The sequence below is a fragment of the Halyomorpha halys genome, unplaced genomic scaffold, assembly GCF_000696795.3.
Source record: "Halyomorpha halys isolate HHAL.00 unplaced genomic scaffold, Hhal_1.1 Scaffold217.1, whole genome shotgun sequence".
Classification (NCBI taxonomy): domain Eukaryota; kingdom Metazoa; phylum Arthropoda; class Insecta; order Hemiptera; family Pentatomidae; genus Halyomorpha; species Halyomorpha halys.
The window spans coordinates 155,287-171,236 of record NW_027114159.1 but is presented as its reverse complement, the minus strand read 5'-3'; the positions used below and the strand labels follow the sequence as shown (position 1 = coordinate 171,236).

Sequence of the window (15,950 nt, the reverse complement as noted above, 5' to 3'; positions counted from 1 at the left end):
CTTTTTCTACCATTGGTACTTTAGATTTATTCAGATGATGCTACATAAGTTTAATCCATAGGGCTACCTCTTTTTTTACCCCTTAAGTCAACATTCCATCTGCTTCTATGATAGCAATTTATTTAAAAAAAAAAAATCAAAATATTTTCTTTATTTAAAACTTGAAGTGAAAGAGCATATGTATTGCTTTATAGAGATAAATAGTTGTAAAAATTGTAATAACCAATGAGACTGGCAGTTTCATCTCTTTAATAACATGATTTAACTTGCTAATTCCTGTTAAAAAATGAATGAATTATTTTTTTTCCACAAAATAGTTAGTCCAAACTAACTATCGGAAATGGATCTATTTTATTTTTGCAAAAAACCCTTCAATTGTGAAAGAAAAATATTGATTGCAATTTTGTTGTTAACCACAAAATTGTTTGATAGATTTTTTTAAATGTTGCAAAAAGTTTGAAATTATTTTTTTCCATTCAATATGAATAAAAAACTTATTTGGAGTGAAAAATATAATAAATATATAAAATTTTTACAAATATATGCCTCCAATATGGGGGACTAGGGGACATTTATTTATTTTATAATAAATTTTTATTTATCTGTAATTATATTGCCTGTAGAAATAAATTAATTATTAGATTTTTTATTTTTTGTATTAGAACAAGCTTAGGTTGGCAACAGTGACTGTTGAAATGCAATTGTGAAGTAATATTGCTTCAGACAAATACCCTTAAATATGAATAGTTTTTTCAATTATAACTGTTAGTAAAAATAGATAAGATATATAGCTAATAGTAAAAACAATTAAATTGTTTGTTTTTAAAGAGAAATATGTTCATATGTAGACTAGGATAATATGTAGTTAAAATGGGCCTTTTCATGTTCTATTTGGAACTTGTTGAAAAACTTAATACTGTTTATTTATGTGCTGTTGTTGCTCCTTGTACTGTGAAATATTTCTTCATACTTAATCAATTATTATTTTAATGAGAGAAGAAAACATTCTTGTCTAATTAATTCTTAGCTGTTACTGTTTTAATTCATTAATGCCAGTTCAGTTAATCAGTTTGCTTCATAAACAGTTGGATTATGTTGTGTAGGGAAGAATCTTTTGAAATTGTATTTTTGCCTAGAAATATTTCTAGGGATGAGTCCTTTGAGATCATACCACATTTTGATATTGACTACTCAGAATTTTTATCTGGTAATGATATTTATATCTTATACTTTTTTCTTTTTTTGAAATATTAATGTCCACTAACTGCTTGTTCTTGTTTAGGATTATACTTTATTCATGTTATTAGCATTTATCTCAATAATGATTATTTACTTACTTTAGAGTAATAAACTTGTTTATTTTCTTATCTCTATAAGTCAATAGACCTGGCAGCATTTGTTTTATCAACAAACCTTAGCTACAGCTACTGTCTAAATGTTTGTATTTCATTTATTCGATTTTGTTTTTTTAGGCGAGAGGAATAAAAGGCTGCTTGAAGAAGACCCTGCTTTAGCTGCAGACAATGAATCAGGTCAGTTTTAAATTTTTTATGTACTACTACTTGTTATGTACTACTTGTTAGGTATAGTTCCAAAAAAGTCCCTCTATCTTTACTTTATTCATTATAGTTTTATAATCATTTATTTATAGAAATTTATCAATTGTCACAACAACTTATGTTTTATTCTAAGTAGTTATTGTTGATAGAAGTTGTACTGATTATTACTTTTGTTATATTCAATTTAAGTAGGAGAAGAATTTTGGAATATTTATTTCAAGTATTTTTATTTTGTTGTAAATTTCCATTCCCAGAAATGCTACTGGAGAAGAGGGTTTTATTTTTTTCTATTATATATGTTACCTGCTTCAATAAAATTAGAAAATCATAATATTTTTTATTTAAGAATGAGTTATTTATTTGTGTTATTAACCATCTTGGCTGGTCTTAAAAAGCTCTCTGTCATTTATCCTTGAATATTTACATTGACCATCCAGTATTTCAAAAACAATGCCTTATCATATTTTTTACCTTAGTAGTTAGCATCACCATTAGATTATTTTTTATTTCAATACTTCACACCAGCATATTGATTTGATATTTTAATTTCCTTCCAGTTGGCAGCAATCTCTTTGTTTTGGTTCATTTTTTACTAGAAATAATATTGTGGCATTTCCACTTACAATATATTATTGCATTTTTCTCTTAGTTAATTTATTATAAGATATTTAGGCTTTTGTACTGCTCCCTTAAGTATGTTGGAAATAAATATAAACATTTACTTTTTTTATCAGCAGATTAAATTCAATGGGTGAAACTGCGATTCAATGGGTATTTATGCGATACAAACTCATTAAAGCTATGTTGTAAAGAGTTGGGCAGAACTCACTTAAAATACTTATTAAATTACAATTTCAAATTCAAAATATTTTGGAAGAAAAATATTTCGAATACCAATCTCACTCATGCATTTTGGTAGAAAAAAGTACTTAAATAGTTTCAAATATAAGTAGATGGTCAGGGTTGCGGTCAAAAAAAGAAGAATAAATAGTTTTAAACTTTTCTTTTTTGAACGCAACCCTGACCATCTACTTATATTTAAATCTTTATGGTCAACTATATATACATATATTAAATATTTTCAGTATTTTATATTTTTAATATATATTTCTGTGTATATTAACTCCTAATTATTATGCTGTAAAAGTATTTGGAATGTAAGAAAAGAAATACAAATTATTATTTTTATTGTTCTGTTTAAAGATACAAAATATTTTTCTGTATTATGTTTTTTAAAATACAGAATACCTATACTCTTTATACTTTATCCCCTAAAATACTGGCCAACTCTGATATTGCTTCATACTGTTTTTTGCATCTTCAACTGCTATAAAAACAATCTGTGGATCTTTCTCTCTTGTTAGCTTGTTATGAGATAAGAAATTTATACAGGAAAAATAGTTTTATGGGTTTTAAAGCAATATGGTTTGGCTGTTTACCTGTGCAAATACTGGATAAAGAATCTGCATTTCCCAATTTTTGTTGGTAGTACAATAATCGAATATTTCATAAAAGGAAAACTAGCTAAATAAATTCTTATATGTTTTAAAACTATTTATTAAAAACTTTTTAACTATGTAAAAAAAAATATGTCCATTATGTGATTTAATTATTTAATAAAGTTGTTGGCGTGATAGTGAATTAACAATTGTTATCTCAATTCTCTCTCTCTTCTATCTCTAATCCTTCTTTGATGCCTGAATACTTCTAGCTGGGCCATCTTCTTCCAAGAAATAACATGAAGCAGCTCTTGCTTTTGAATTAATTTTCTGAGTAAATGCTGACTGACATTTTATTATTTAATGTTCACATGCAAATACAGAAACTAACTAGGATGGCGTTATGAACTAAAAATTCCACATTTAAATGTTCAGTATATCATGGAATTAATTAACTTAAAGAAAAAAAAAATCAAAAGAAGAGATACACAAATTGTAGACAATTTTTTATTTTACAGAAACGATAAGTGCCTTGTGCAATTGGGTTTAGATGAATTTTGAAAAAAACAAACAAACATTTTACATCCATAATAAAAGGTGCATGCATAGCTGAAACCTTGGTTTTAGTTAGAACAAATATTTATCACACCATAAATTCTGCCCAGAAGCCCTTTTCTTCTTTCCTACCTCATGCCATTCTGTTGCTTTCATTTCCTCCTTCACATTCTGGATCCACTGCTTTCTAGGAACTCTTCTTTTGGTAATCAGGCTTACATGGAAGAGCCCTTTGTGTCATTTTTGTCATTTTAGTCAACACTGTATGGACTATCCTTAAAAAAACAGAAAAATTTAAAATTACTTTATGTTTTGAAGGCCCCTTTTTCTTCCTCTGTTCCCTGACTACAGTTCTACTTTGTCATAGTATTTACACTTGATTGTAACTATTGTTGACAGTTATTTAATAGAACTAAGTAAATTTTATTTAAATACCAACTTCATCGTGGATGCAAGATAATGTTTTCAGAAATGTTTATTTTCATATTTTTGAAGTTCAAACTTAATTCATGAATATGACTTATGCCTTAAGGAAATATGATGCTCTTTCTAATGTTGTTGTTTAATTTTTGATAACAGAAATCCATACTGGGTATTTATGAGCAAAATTACAAGATCTTCATTACTCAAAAACAAAAATAATAAATAAAAATGTTTATGGAGCACTACAACATGATGTTAGAGCAATCCATTACAAAATTTAGGCCTGATCCAACTAGGCTCTTTTGCTAGACTCTTTCTTGTGCTGTACCTATCCAATTTCTTATGGTTAGAAGTAGTCTAGAATTTTTTACCTTTCCATCTAGCCATGGCCTTCCGACTCTTTATGTCTGATGAACGATCTCTTTCATAAGTTTTGAGGAATTTCTGTGTTGTTCATCTTTGTTATATGACTGACCCAAAGAATCTCCCTAGGTTAACGAACCTTACCACACATGTTTTTTTCACATTCATAACTTATTTAAAATTCATCCTTATTGGCTCGTCTTTTGCAAGATATTCTCTCTTGGATAGTAAATCCTTCTCAATATTCTCCTTTTAAATATACTGAGCCAATTCTCAACTGTTTTCATTGAAAAACTAAGTTTCTGTTCTGTATATAAGAACAGGGCGGGTGAGAGTCTTGCATAGCCTTAGTTAGGCCTAATGGGAGATAAATCTACCCTTCATGTTCTAGGAGAGGTTAACATAAGAACTGACATTTTCAAAATTTCTGACCAAATTCTTCTACTCTTCTACTGACTGAGATCATTCCTTGGATATATTTCAGATTCCAGGTTGGCAAAACTATCCACTCGGAATATTGGTATGCTCCAATCTGTATGTGTTCATTAGATTTCCTCCAACAACTCCATATATGATTGGTCCAATGACCCACATATATATTTTTTTTTGTTTCACTACTAGATTGATTTTTCTAGCTGCCCACTCAATGTTGATGAAGGAAACAATTGTGCCATAATCATGTGGTACTAGTTAACAAATTGAGTATTGAATCTTTTTGTATCTCCCTAAACATTTACATTCTCTTCGGTATGACCTTAACATTCCTGTCATTTGTACTGAATATGACTGACGATACAAGAAAATGAAAAAAAAAAAAATTAATATTTGAGTATTGAAAATAATTACAGTGATAATAGACAGTGTTGTAAAATAACTTACGTAATTCTATTAATTAAAGTTCTTATTATGACTTATAGTTTTTTCCTAATAACTCATAATAATTTATGCACCAACTTTTATGTTTTACCTTTAAAAAAAAAGGTATTTTAAAAGTTTTTATGGGCTAACTTTCATTATAAATGTTCCATATAGAACTTATCCTAAAACATCTTAAGAACTCTGTAACAAAGATCCCATGAAAATGTGGGAGATACTCATTACATCTATTAGAATTTTTTGTTTTCAATCATCTCAGCAATCAATTTCCAAAAAACAATTTTTTTTCTTGTGGTAGCTTGTTAATGGAAATGGTCTTTAAGAAAATTAGTACTTAAATCAATCCAGCTGTTTTTAATATATTAAGAAATATAAATATAAATTTATAAAGCTCACTGGTGAAAAATTTAATGATTTTATGAATAAAATTCTAATCTTCAACCCTCATTTTTAATAAAATATGACTGTGGTGAAGATTCACAACTTTTTAATTAAAGTGAGATTAATTTAATGATAATTGTAAGTTATTTAACAGATTTAAAAAAAACAATGATTTGTTTAGATATTATACTGGAAGGACTAGGAGCTCATTTTTTTTAACCTTAATTACAATTTTCTTTACCTCACGTTTTGAAACTTATGTGTGAGAACTTATGTTTGAAAAGTTCAGTAATTGAAAGGAAACAAAAAATGAATATGAAAGGAATATGGTCCGGGTGCGGTAAAAAAAAAAACTCAAATAGTAGAAATATACTATTTTAATGAGCCAACGTTTCGCCCCACGTTGCAGGGCTTCTTCAGGGCTATTTTGACGGCAGTCAAAACAAAAAATGAATAGTTTAGTTCGTTGTTCTTTTACTTCATAAATCATACTGATCATAAATAAAATGTATTAATTGGTATTACCTTTGCAATCACACATCATTTCATGTATATCTCACTTCATAAATATTCTTTGTTAATTGTGCTGTTTAGTTTAATATATTTTATTTTGGAATCAGAATATAAATTAATTATAGGTTATAATTAATTAGACTGAATAACCCTTTGTATTTTTATAGATATTAAAATATTAATAAATAAAAGAACTCCCACTAGATCACAGATTTATTCTTTGCTTTACTGACACTTTGGGATTGCAAATGTCCTTAAATTGTTTACTAATTTTGTTGTTTAAATTTTTTTTGTTTACTTAATATATGATTTTTTTAATAAAAAGGCCTATATAAAATTAGTGTTATTCAAGTATATTGACTTATTTAATGTTTTCGAAAATGGAGTGAGTTCAATGAAAAAACCTTTTTTGTCCCACTATTTGCATCTCTGTTATGTTAATGTTTTACTGAGTGGGAAGAATTTGTTGATATCTTCTTTGTAGACTAAACTCTCCCTCTTTTTGTCTATTACATCAATGCATTCTCTTGCTAAATTAAAAAGTGAGAATATGCATTAGAAATATTCCTCTTAAAGAAAAGGTTTCTCTATTATATGCTTCTTATCAGCATGCAACTAAATAAAAATGCTAACCAAGTACATTCTGATGTCACCTGGAAAAAAGGGGTCACCTATTTTGTCCTGGAACTTGCTCTCATGCAAAAAATTATAGTTATCGGTAAAGATGGCTTCAAAGCCAGCAGAATAAATGATAACAAAATAATCGTGGAGGATTATCCTGTAAACTGGATGGGATGACCGGTCTTTGAGTTAGTAAGATCTCCATAGCAACAAAGCCTGTGTCTTACGAATATTTATCAGCAACATGATCATGTTTTAAATATTAATGTTACAGAGATGGGCATTGCTCTAAGTCAATGAAAATTAGAAAAATAAATAATTTTCTGAAAAATCGTGAAGGCCATGTGGTATCTGACCAATACGATTTTTGAAGAAGGTATATTATTCATCGACAAATTATTTCCTTGTGAGTTAATGGAGGTAAAAAGGACAGGATGAAACATTTTATAAAAATTACATTTATTATGAAATTAAAAAAAAAAAAAAGTCCGTACCAATTCATATGGAGATATCTTGTGGAAGAGAGGTGACAAATATGGCTATTTTTTATGAACTAATAGTTTTGGTACGATTGACGCATATTTCTTGATTATTTTTCCCCTTAATAATAATGTTAATAGGCCTTCTTAATAATAATAATAAATAACACTATATATTATTACTATAAAAATCCATATTTTAAGATTTCTCTAGGTGTGACTAACGAATAATTTTGTTCCTGCCAATAATTTAACAGTTTAACAAAAGATAATTATTTAAAACCTTCGAATTTCCCATTTAAATCTCCTGACTATTATTTCTCTTTTCTTATATAGTCATTCATAATTTTTTTTAATATAGTGTATTTAATAATTGTTTATTATTGCTAAAAATGAGAAAAAATTATCATTTCAAATAAACAAAATTAATAGTACTTTAAAAGAAGATTTTTTAAAATTAGTTATTTAAGCCCTTTCACACTATTTCAATGAAGATAACCTGAGCTGATATTCAAAACTATTTAATTTTAAATTTTCATGCCGAGTTCAATTAAAATGTGATATATGTAAGTCAACTGTACTGAAAATGGAGATCTATCAATGATCTGAAATCTGTTAAAAAAAAAAAAAAAAAATTAGTCAATTTTATCGAAAAAGTTACTGTTGCCTCTCAGAGATATCACGTACCTTTTCAAAATATATAATTTCAGTTTCACACTTAACTGACTTGAGAGAGGTGGCCCCTCACCTCCGGATTCTTTCTTAATAATAGGACCATTTAGAATGGACATTTCACAAATAATAAATAAACATTACAGGTAACCTTAAAATACCAAAGGTAGTAAAATGTAATACCCAATACGATTTATTCCTTTCTCACATAATAAATTCACTAATTAATTGTCTTCTGTTTTTTTAGAGGGATCGGTAAAAAAAAAAAAAAAATAATAAAAAAAAACTGACTTGACTTATCGTTTTTGAGCTAGGTTATTCACATCCACTGACAAATATACTATTTTACAAGATTAGGTAATTTGGACTCAGGGGACTTCAAAACGTGTATTTCCATGGAAAAGTCGAATTCGAAATTTTTCACAATCGTATTAATTACCCTCACTATATATTTCGTATATCTGCTAGTGAAACTATGAAACCTCCTCCTTAGTGTTTAATTGTGCCCTAGTATGAACTTCATATATCTGAAACTATTTTACTAATGTCTTAAACACTGGCACTTAAAAGTGATTTTTTTTTTTTTCGTTTTCACGCAGAACTGCAAAGCGCTCTTTTTCGCGCTCTAGCGACGTTGTTGGTTGGACAAAAATAAAATATATGCATTTATAAAGGAAATTTTACCTCTTATAATTTTTTAATCAATTTTATGTTTGTAAAATGCTTAGATTTATAATTATTAGCGAAAAAAAACTAATTAATAATAGAAATATATAAATTTTCTTCTACAATAAACTATAAAATTTTAGAGCTTTCATTTCGATTTGGTTTTGTTCCCATTAGATTAGTGTATAAAAAAGAATACTCAAGAAAGATATGTCACTTGTACCAACACTGGTATTTTATTAAAACATTAAATCCCATCTCTCATAAAAATTGTTATTAACCCTTTCCACTTTTCTATTCGAAATGTTATTACAAAGTTTCATGAATAGATCAAGTAAGTTTACTTAAGGAGCGTATTTGGTACTTCATTAATTCTACTCCACATATTAAGAATCATTATCATTGATTTAGCCTTAGTAAATTTATAACAAATCGTGATTGTTATTAAGACAACTAAGATATCCACTTTTCTTTTTTTTTAAACAGATTTCAGATCATTGATACATCTCCGTTTTCAGTATTGTTAACTTACGTGTATATAACAATACTATTTTAGCTTCAGATCATTTATGTTTTTCTAGGTTTTTATCATTATTGTTCAAAAAATTAATGTAGCTTTAGTGATAGTATAATATAATTGATTATTTACCAAACGTCATGACGTAAGAGTTGCTGATATTTCAATTTCATTATATCACATATATAAATACACTTATATTCGGTAATATGATGGTGGTAATGAAGCTGGTATAGACATATTTATATGCATTGGGTTTGATATTCTCTATTGTGTATATAAAATTTTGAATATTACGTTGATCAAAATGAGTTGAACTTGAATTTATTTACCAAACTTTTCTTAACCTTACCATAAATAAATTATTTTGTTTTTGTGCAGTTTTTCAACATAATGTTTTTATTTGTTTATTAATATCTGGCAGCGAGTTCGTCTTAAGTTTCCTGTATATGCGTTCCTCATTCTGTATCATTTCCATTTTACTATCATATTCTTTCCTATTTATTATAGCAATTTTGTTTGTTTTGTCAGATTTCACAATTAAAATTTGTGGATTATTCTTTTTGAATTTAATTAATGATTCTAAATATTTTTTCCCTTTGTTAAAAAGTTTTTGAATATTATTATTATTTTTATCTTTTTTGTGTTTTTCTAGATTTTAAATTTCCTATTTTCCTGGTTATATTATTTCTCAGGCTATTTTTGTGATTGTCACATGTATTGAAAAACAGCAACAAACCCGCCACTCCCGCCTTCTATGGTAGCCTTACTTATCTGACTTTTCAAACGGACAATTACAGCGAGTAGGTTGGTCGATGTACGGTACGATTCGTCACAATCTCACAATAGGAGATCATAAAACTAAAAAAAAGGCAATCCTTCCCCGCCGGACCCGCCCCGCTAAATTCCCGGAGAGCGACGGCTCTAAATCACTTTTGAAATATTAGCTTAAAACGGGAAGGAGAGACTTTAAGATAGAGCAATATTTAAAAAGCGCCTGAAATTGAAAAACGGCATCATCAATCTTTTAATATTATTTCTAAATCATTTATCATTATAATAACATGTCTCCTAATATCGTTAGGAAATAAATTCACATTGTCACCAAGACTTAGAAAAATTATTACATTATTTGGAATATTTACATTTATAAGATTCTCTACCAAATTTATTTAATTCAATTTTTCAATGTTTCGAGGAATTAAGATAGTATTTAAATTCTTTACCAAAATTATTGCTCAAGATAAAAGTTCTATTTAATTCATTATCTATTTCTATTTTACTATATGGTTTCTTAATGTTGATATTTTTATTAAGTAGATCATTTATATGTTCTAGATTTTTTATCATTATTGTTGAAAAACTATATGTACCTTTAGTGATAATATAATTGATTGTTTACCAAACGTCATGACTTAAGAGTTGCTGATATTTCAATTTCTTTATATCGGATTAGTTTAAGTATTTATTAGCGAAGTACTCATAAATCGGTTAATATGATGGTCATAGTGAAGCCTGATATAGATATATTTATATGCATTGGGTTTAATTTTCTCTATTGTATATATAAAATTTTGAATATTATGTTGTATTTGAATAAAATGCATTGAACTTTGAATTTCTAATTCTATCCCACCTCTCTTTCTTTCGGTTGTGTATAGTAGTCGTATTTCCTAAGGGGGGGAAGGACTGTATTATATAATTAAGTTGTGAGTAAAATATCCAGTTCGAATTGTGAAAAATCTACGGGGAAAACAGACTACTACACGATAGGAAACTTCCATACTTTCGCGCTGATCGGTAATAAAAGGATGGGATTGTAGCTGAGTGAAGGACGGTGGGATCGTCGGTAGGGCGGGATAAATATCGAACTGATTAAGTGTCATTATCATTGGGATGACAACATAAAGCCATTCCGATAATGTCCATTTGAATGTTTTGTTAATGCAAAATGGACCCTTCTTTTTGTGTAGGTCCTATTGTTTGGTTTTCGAGCCCTGTATCTGCCTCTCATTCTTGAATTTGCCAGTTCATGTCATACCTAAATATTTTAAACATTTAATTAGTTTCATTCGGAATCTGTTTCCTATGTCTTCTGAATATGAACTAAAACTTTCTGAATTTATAAACTTTAAAAATGAAATTGTTATTTTTTCATTTTAAATTTTTTAAACATGTAGTCAGTTGATGAGATTTGTGAAGAATGATGGATGAGTCAGGTAATTCACACTTGTTAATTTCTCCTCGTTTCACTTTGAATTTGAATTTCAATACTTCAAAAGAACCATTTCATTAAAAATCAACCAGACAGAGGCCGTTTCTTTTTTTGATAAACTGACGATTACCTGCGTTTGCAACCAAAACATAGATGGATTACCTGAAAATAGCAAAAAGTCGCCTTGATAAATAAGTATTGTTTTGGATTATTCAGTTAACATTGACATATTTATCACACACCTTAGCTGATAGGAACAAAACTCGAAATGTTTATTGACTGGTTTTCACAGTTGAATACCGTTCGTTCCAGCAATTCTCATATATTAGGCTGTCATAGCAGACGCATTTTGTTGTTTAAGCAACAACTTGTAAACCCGGAAAACCCTTTATGACATTTTATGTAGGAAAATGTGATTGGTAGTGGGTTCAATAGAGCAATAATTAAGACAAATAATTGAGGATTATTTTATTTGTGCCGATGTTTCAGTCTAAATATCATGTTTTTATCAGGGGGAAAACAAAAAAAGGAGTAAATATCATTATATACAGTCTGTTACTGTAGCCGTGAGTCAATCCTATGGGTTCTGGAGCCCTGGGGTCTCCACAGTCTCATAAAGTGGTTACCTTTAATCTGGAGTGAAAAAGAACAAAGTAACGGAATAATAATAATAATAAAAGCTTAACGAACCCAAAAGTTCGATTCCGATACCTCTAATTGTGCTCTACATACGTCTTTCCAGTGAAGCCCCTCCAAACCTAATTCTACTAAATCAGTTTTAACGCAATCCTATCATCTACTCCTCAGACGTTTACCAGTTTGTTCAGTGTTTATCATTTTAGGGATCGTTCTCGTTACTAAGCCCTAAAACTTTACACCCCCATATTATACGCCGCAATGCTATAAACTAAATTATATTTACCGGGCCAAACTTCTTACTTTCCACGTCTCTATACTTAAATCTCTAATTTTGAATTTGCGGCATGAATCCCCTGAAACTGTCAGTCCCCACCCAAAGACCCGAACGAGTTACTAGTTTATTTCCGGACAATGAGCGTTATACCTCAGTAGGATCCATGACTGTTATTGTGAACTAAGAAGTGTGTGGGTAGGGCGTGCAGTGCTACATCACACCCTCCAACATCCCGGGTTGGTCAGTGACTCCATTGGACTTGGCTGAGAGGAACTTCCGAGGAATTTCACCGAACTCAGTTTTCACCGAAATTCAACCATATTATGGTTGTTATGTCTTTTTTTCTTCCCTGATGAATGCCTGAGATTCAGCTCGAAACGTCGGAATAAATAAAATGACCGCACACCAGACCATCTTTTCCTCACATTTAATTTACGGTCAGCCATAAAAAGACCATTATTAAGTTCTAATATTGTTTCTAGTATTAGTTCCATCTCATATATATGTTTTGAGTTTGAGTCTCTTTAATTCTTTTTATGTGATTTTATAATAATAAGTTATAAAAGATTAGCACCTCATAAAATTAACTGAAGAAAATCATAAATTATACCATTTTTACAAATTTATGCTACTAATATTTTAAAACATTGGGTTTTATGTTAATTTATTGTTTAAAATTGAGTTCCTACCTTATGAGCATTCTGTGTTTTCAAAATTGAACCTTCATTGTCCAATCCACGCTTTTAATGTTTTATTAGAACTTTTATCCTCCCTTCTTTAAAGATGCCATCATTAGCATTGTTATTTTTCTGTTAATGTGCTTCAAAGGCTGTTGGGTACACCTGATGCCTCATTACCCTTTGATCCTCTATTCCCCAAAGGCAGGAGCTAATATTTGGAGTGTGGAATATATTGATGCGGGTTGTGCTTGATGATGAGGTAACTGGAAGAGGGATCAACAGATGAGGCAATTTGATGGCTGTGTCGGATCAGGCACATTGTGGTCCAATTACGGAGCTTGCTCGGCCACATCAGTTTGCCTTCCTAGGCTTAGATTAACCTAGATTGTTTCCTTTACCCCCTTCTCCCTTTATTGTCCTCCAGTAGCCATATATATGTTCGTCCTCAGTACTGATAACATGTACGACCCTGTCTTGGTTTTTTTCTTTGCTTCGTTCCGTTTTATAAACCACTAACAACCGGAGGGATGCATTTGTTTGCACCTTTTTCCTAGGTCGACTGGAAACCTTTATTTCTCGAGGGTATTTATACTTCAAATGTTTTGTATGCTGTGACAAAGACATGATTTCCCCCTCCTCTTTCTGATGATAACGACAAAGTATACATTACCTTTATTTGAAGGCAATGATAAGCCACATATCAAATTCGAATTGACCTAGTCTTAATCGGTAATGAACTTTTGAAGATAATAGATAAGCCACAAACGAGAATTTACATTTTTATTTTTATAGACTGGTTATGAAACCGTGTTTTTTTAAAATAATTTATATGTTGTTATTTACAACTGTATACTAATATACACAACTAGTAAATTGAATTAATATATTTATGTTAATTATTTTTATAAATTGATAATGACAGTTATGATAGATAGATGTCGGTCGGTCTAGCAGTTTATCGAATTAAGTGCCTCTATTTCGAAAGTTAGATGGTCAGGGGCTCGAAGTTCAGGGATCCTTCCTTATTGGTTTAATTATGAGGCCATATATAATCTTAATTACATATGTATTAAATAAATGGAAACAATTTATCCAAATTATTCAATTAAGTCCTTGTGAACAGAATAGATGTGTAAAAAAAATATATACTAGAGAAGCTTAAAAATTAGATGGATTATTGAAACTTTTAACAATGTATTTTGTAGTACAAGATTAATGTATGTAATTAGAATAATGTAATTACATGAAAACGGGACGAAATCCCCAAACGTTTATATGTGGAATGTATTTTGATTAGAATTTTAAATTAAAAAAAAAATTAACAGAACTAAGATTTAATTGTATATGTATATAAATACATCTTCGATGTTCTGGAACATTAGTGAATCCAACTATGTTCAGAAGAGCTTATTTTTTGCACCTGTTTTAGAAATTTCTTATTGCGTGAAATACTCATGAATAAATATGTTGTATGTTTTCCAGAACCTGGTATTACTCTAATTATATTTCACATAGTAATACAACTTTGTATCAATGATTTCTTACGAAAAGTTGAGAATACGAAGCCCTCAGTTTCGTGAATTAGCCCTTTTTAGAGATCATCGATGATGTATTTGAAGATAAATAAGTTGTTTTTCTTAACCATTTTTGTCGATACGGAAAAAATCTAATCATATAGTATCTGATACCGACTTTAATATCTAACTGTGTATGCACAAATTGACGAACCAGCAAAACATTAAAAATAAGTAGTATTAGAAGAGTTTACGCAGAGTCCATAAATGTGTACTTAAGCATGTGATGAAAGCTCTAATACCGTGAGATAGCTGATCAAAAGCTTTACGGCTTTCATTAATAATAAAACGAACGAATCGTTCTTGTCATGAGGCCGAGTCTATGGAGGCACAGTGGTAAGGCGCTGTGCTACCAACTCCTAGTACCCGTGTTGGAATCCGGCTTTTGCAAATAATTATTTATTCTGTTTCTGTAGACGTGAGTCAACCCTGTGGGTTCTGGGGCCTACCCAGGCTCATATAGTGGGTACCCCTAATTAGGGAAAAGTCTGTCGTTTACTTACCATAATAATACACTAACCTTAAAAATACACTAATAACCGTTGTTCTTAATATAGTGGTTCACCACATTATTATTATTATTTAAATTTATACATCTTTTACATTCCGGCATTACAAACTTATTAGGAAATTTAGAGATGATTCGTCTCGACATCTAGTGGTAATTATGTGTGTGGAATCTGTATCATTAATTTTTCGGACGTTCATGAATATTACAAAACTGAAATTTTTTGAGCATTTAGAGTATAATAATTAGTATAATTAAAAATAAAACTTACTTTTTTGCCCGTAAAGCCTTTATCAGCTATAAAAAAAAATTAAGTGGAGAAAATTATGGTTAGTAAAAGCGGCCTAAAATAAAACTCCTCTTCTGAAGTATTGATTCTTCCTATTATTTATTATTTTAGTACTCTTAAGATTCATACTTTTAAGCTTCAAAAAAGTATTCCTGATTTGTTTTAGTTAATTTTTAACGAAGTAGTTTCATAATTTCATGTGTGAAGAAGCTAATTTAAGATAAATTTAATAATTCCAAAAAACCAAATGGTCTCATGTTCTTAAACCATTATTATTAACCTTTTATGTATATTTTGAGTACTTGGCTTTAGACCGTTTTTATTTATTTATAATAATAAAATAGATCTATTGAGCTTCAACATTTTTTTAAAGGCTTGTCATGATGTTTGCCTAGTTATCGACAGGTGACCAACCTATTCTAACCATGTGGGGGGTAGGGGGAGTCAAGTTTTTCATTTTGTAGAGCTGCCGCTTAATGAAAAAGTCAACGCCATCAGGCCAGATTCGAATCGGCACCGCCCGTAGATCTCAGAACGATAGACCTAGGCCTAACAGACTGAACCACGGGCTCAAACTTTGACAATAAATCACTACACTTTATTACTTAGATTTATTGTCAAAGTCTGTAAAGGTATCATCTTGAACAGCCCTGATGATGCCCTACAAAGTGGTGAGAAACTTCGGACAATAAATAGTTTTTTTTTTT

General features: G+C 29.6%; 1 protein-coding gene across 1 annotated transcript in view; it reads left to right on the top strand.

Moving 5' to 3' along the window:
- The window catches only part of LOC106679760 (rho guanine nucleotide exchange factor 12), a gene marked incomplete in the record, with an annotated part of 158,134 nt that overhangs the window by 133,256 nt on the left and 8,928 nt on the right, over positions 1–15,950 (top strand). The window contains 1 exon segment of the mRNA XM_067051400.1: positions 1,473–1,532. Within this exon segment, the coding sequence (XP_066907501.1) occupies positions 1,473–1,532 (60 nt within the window).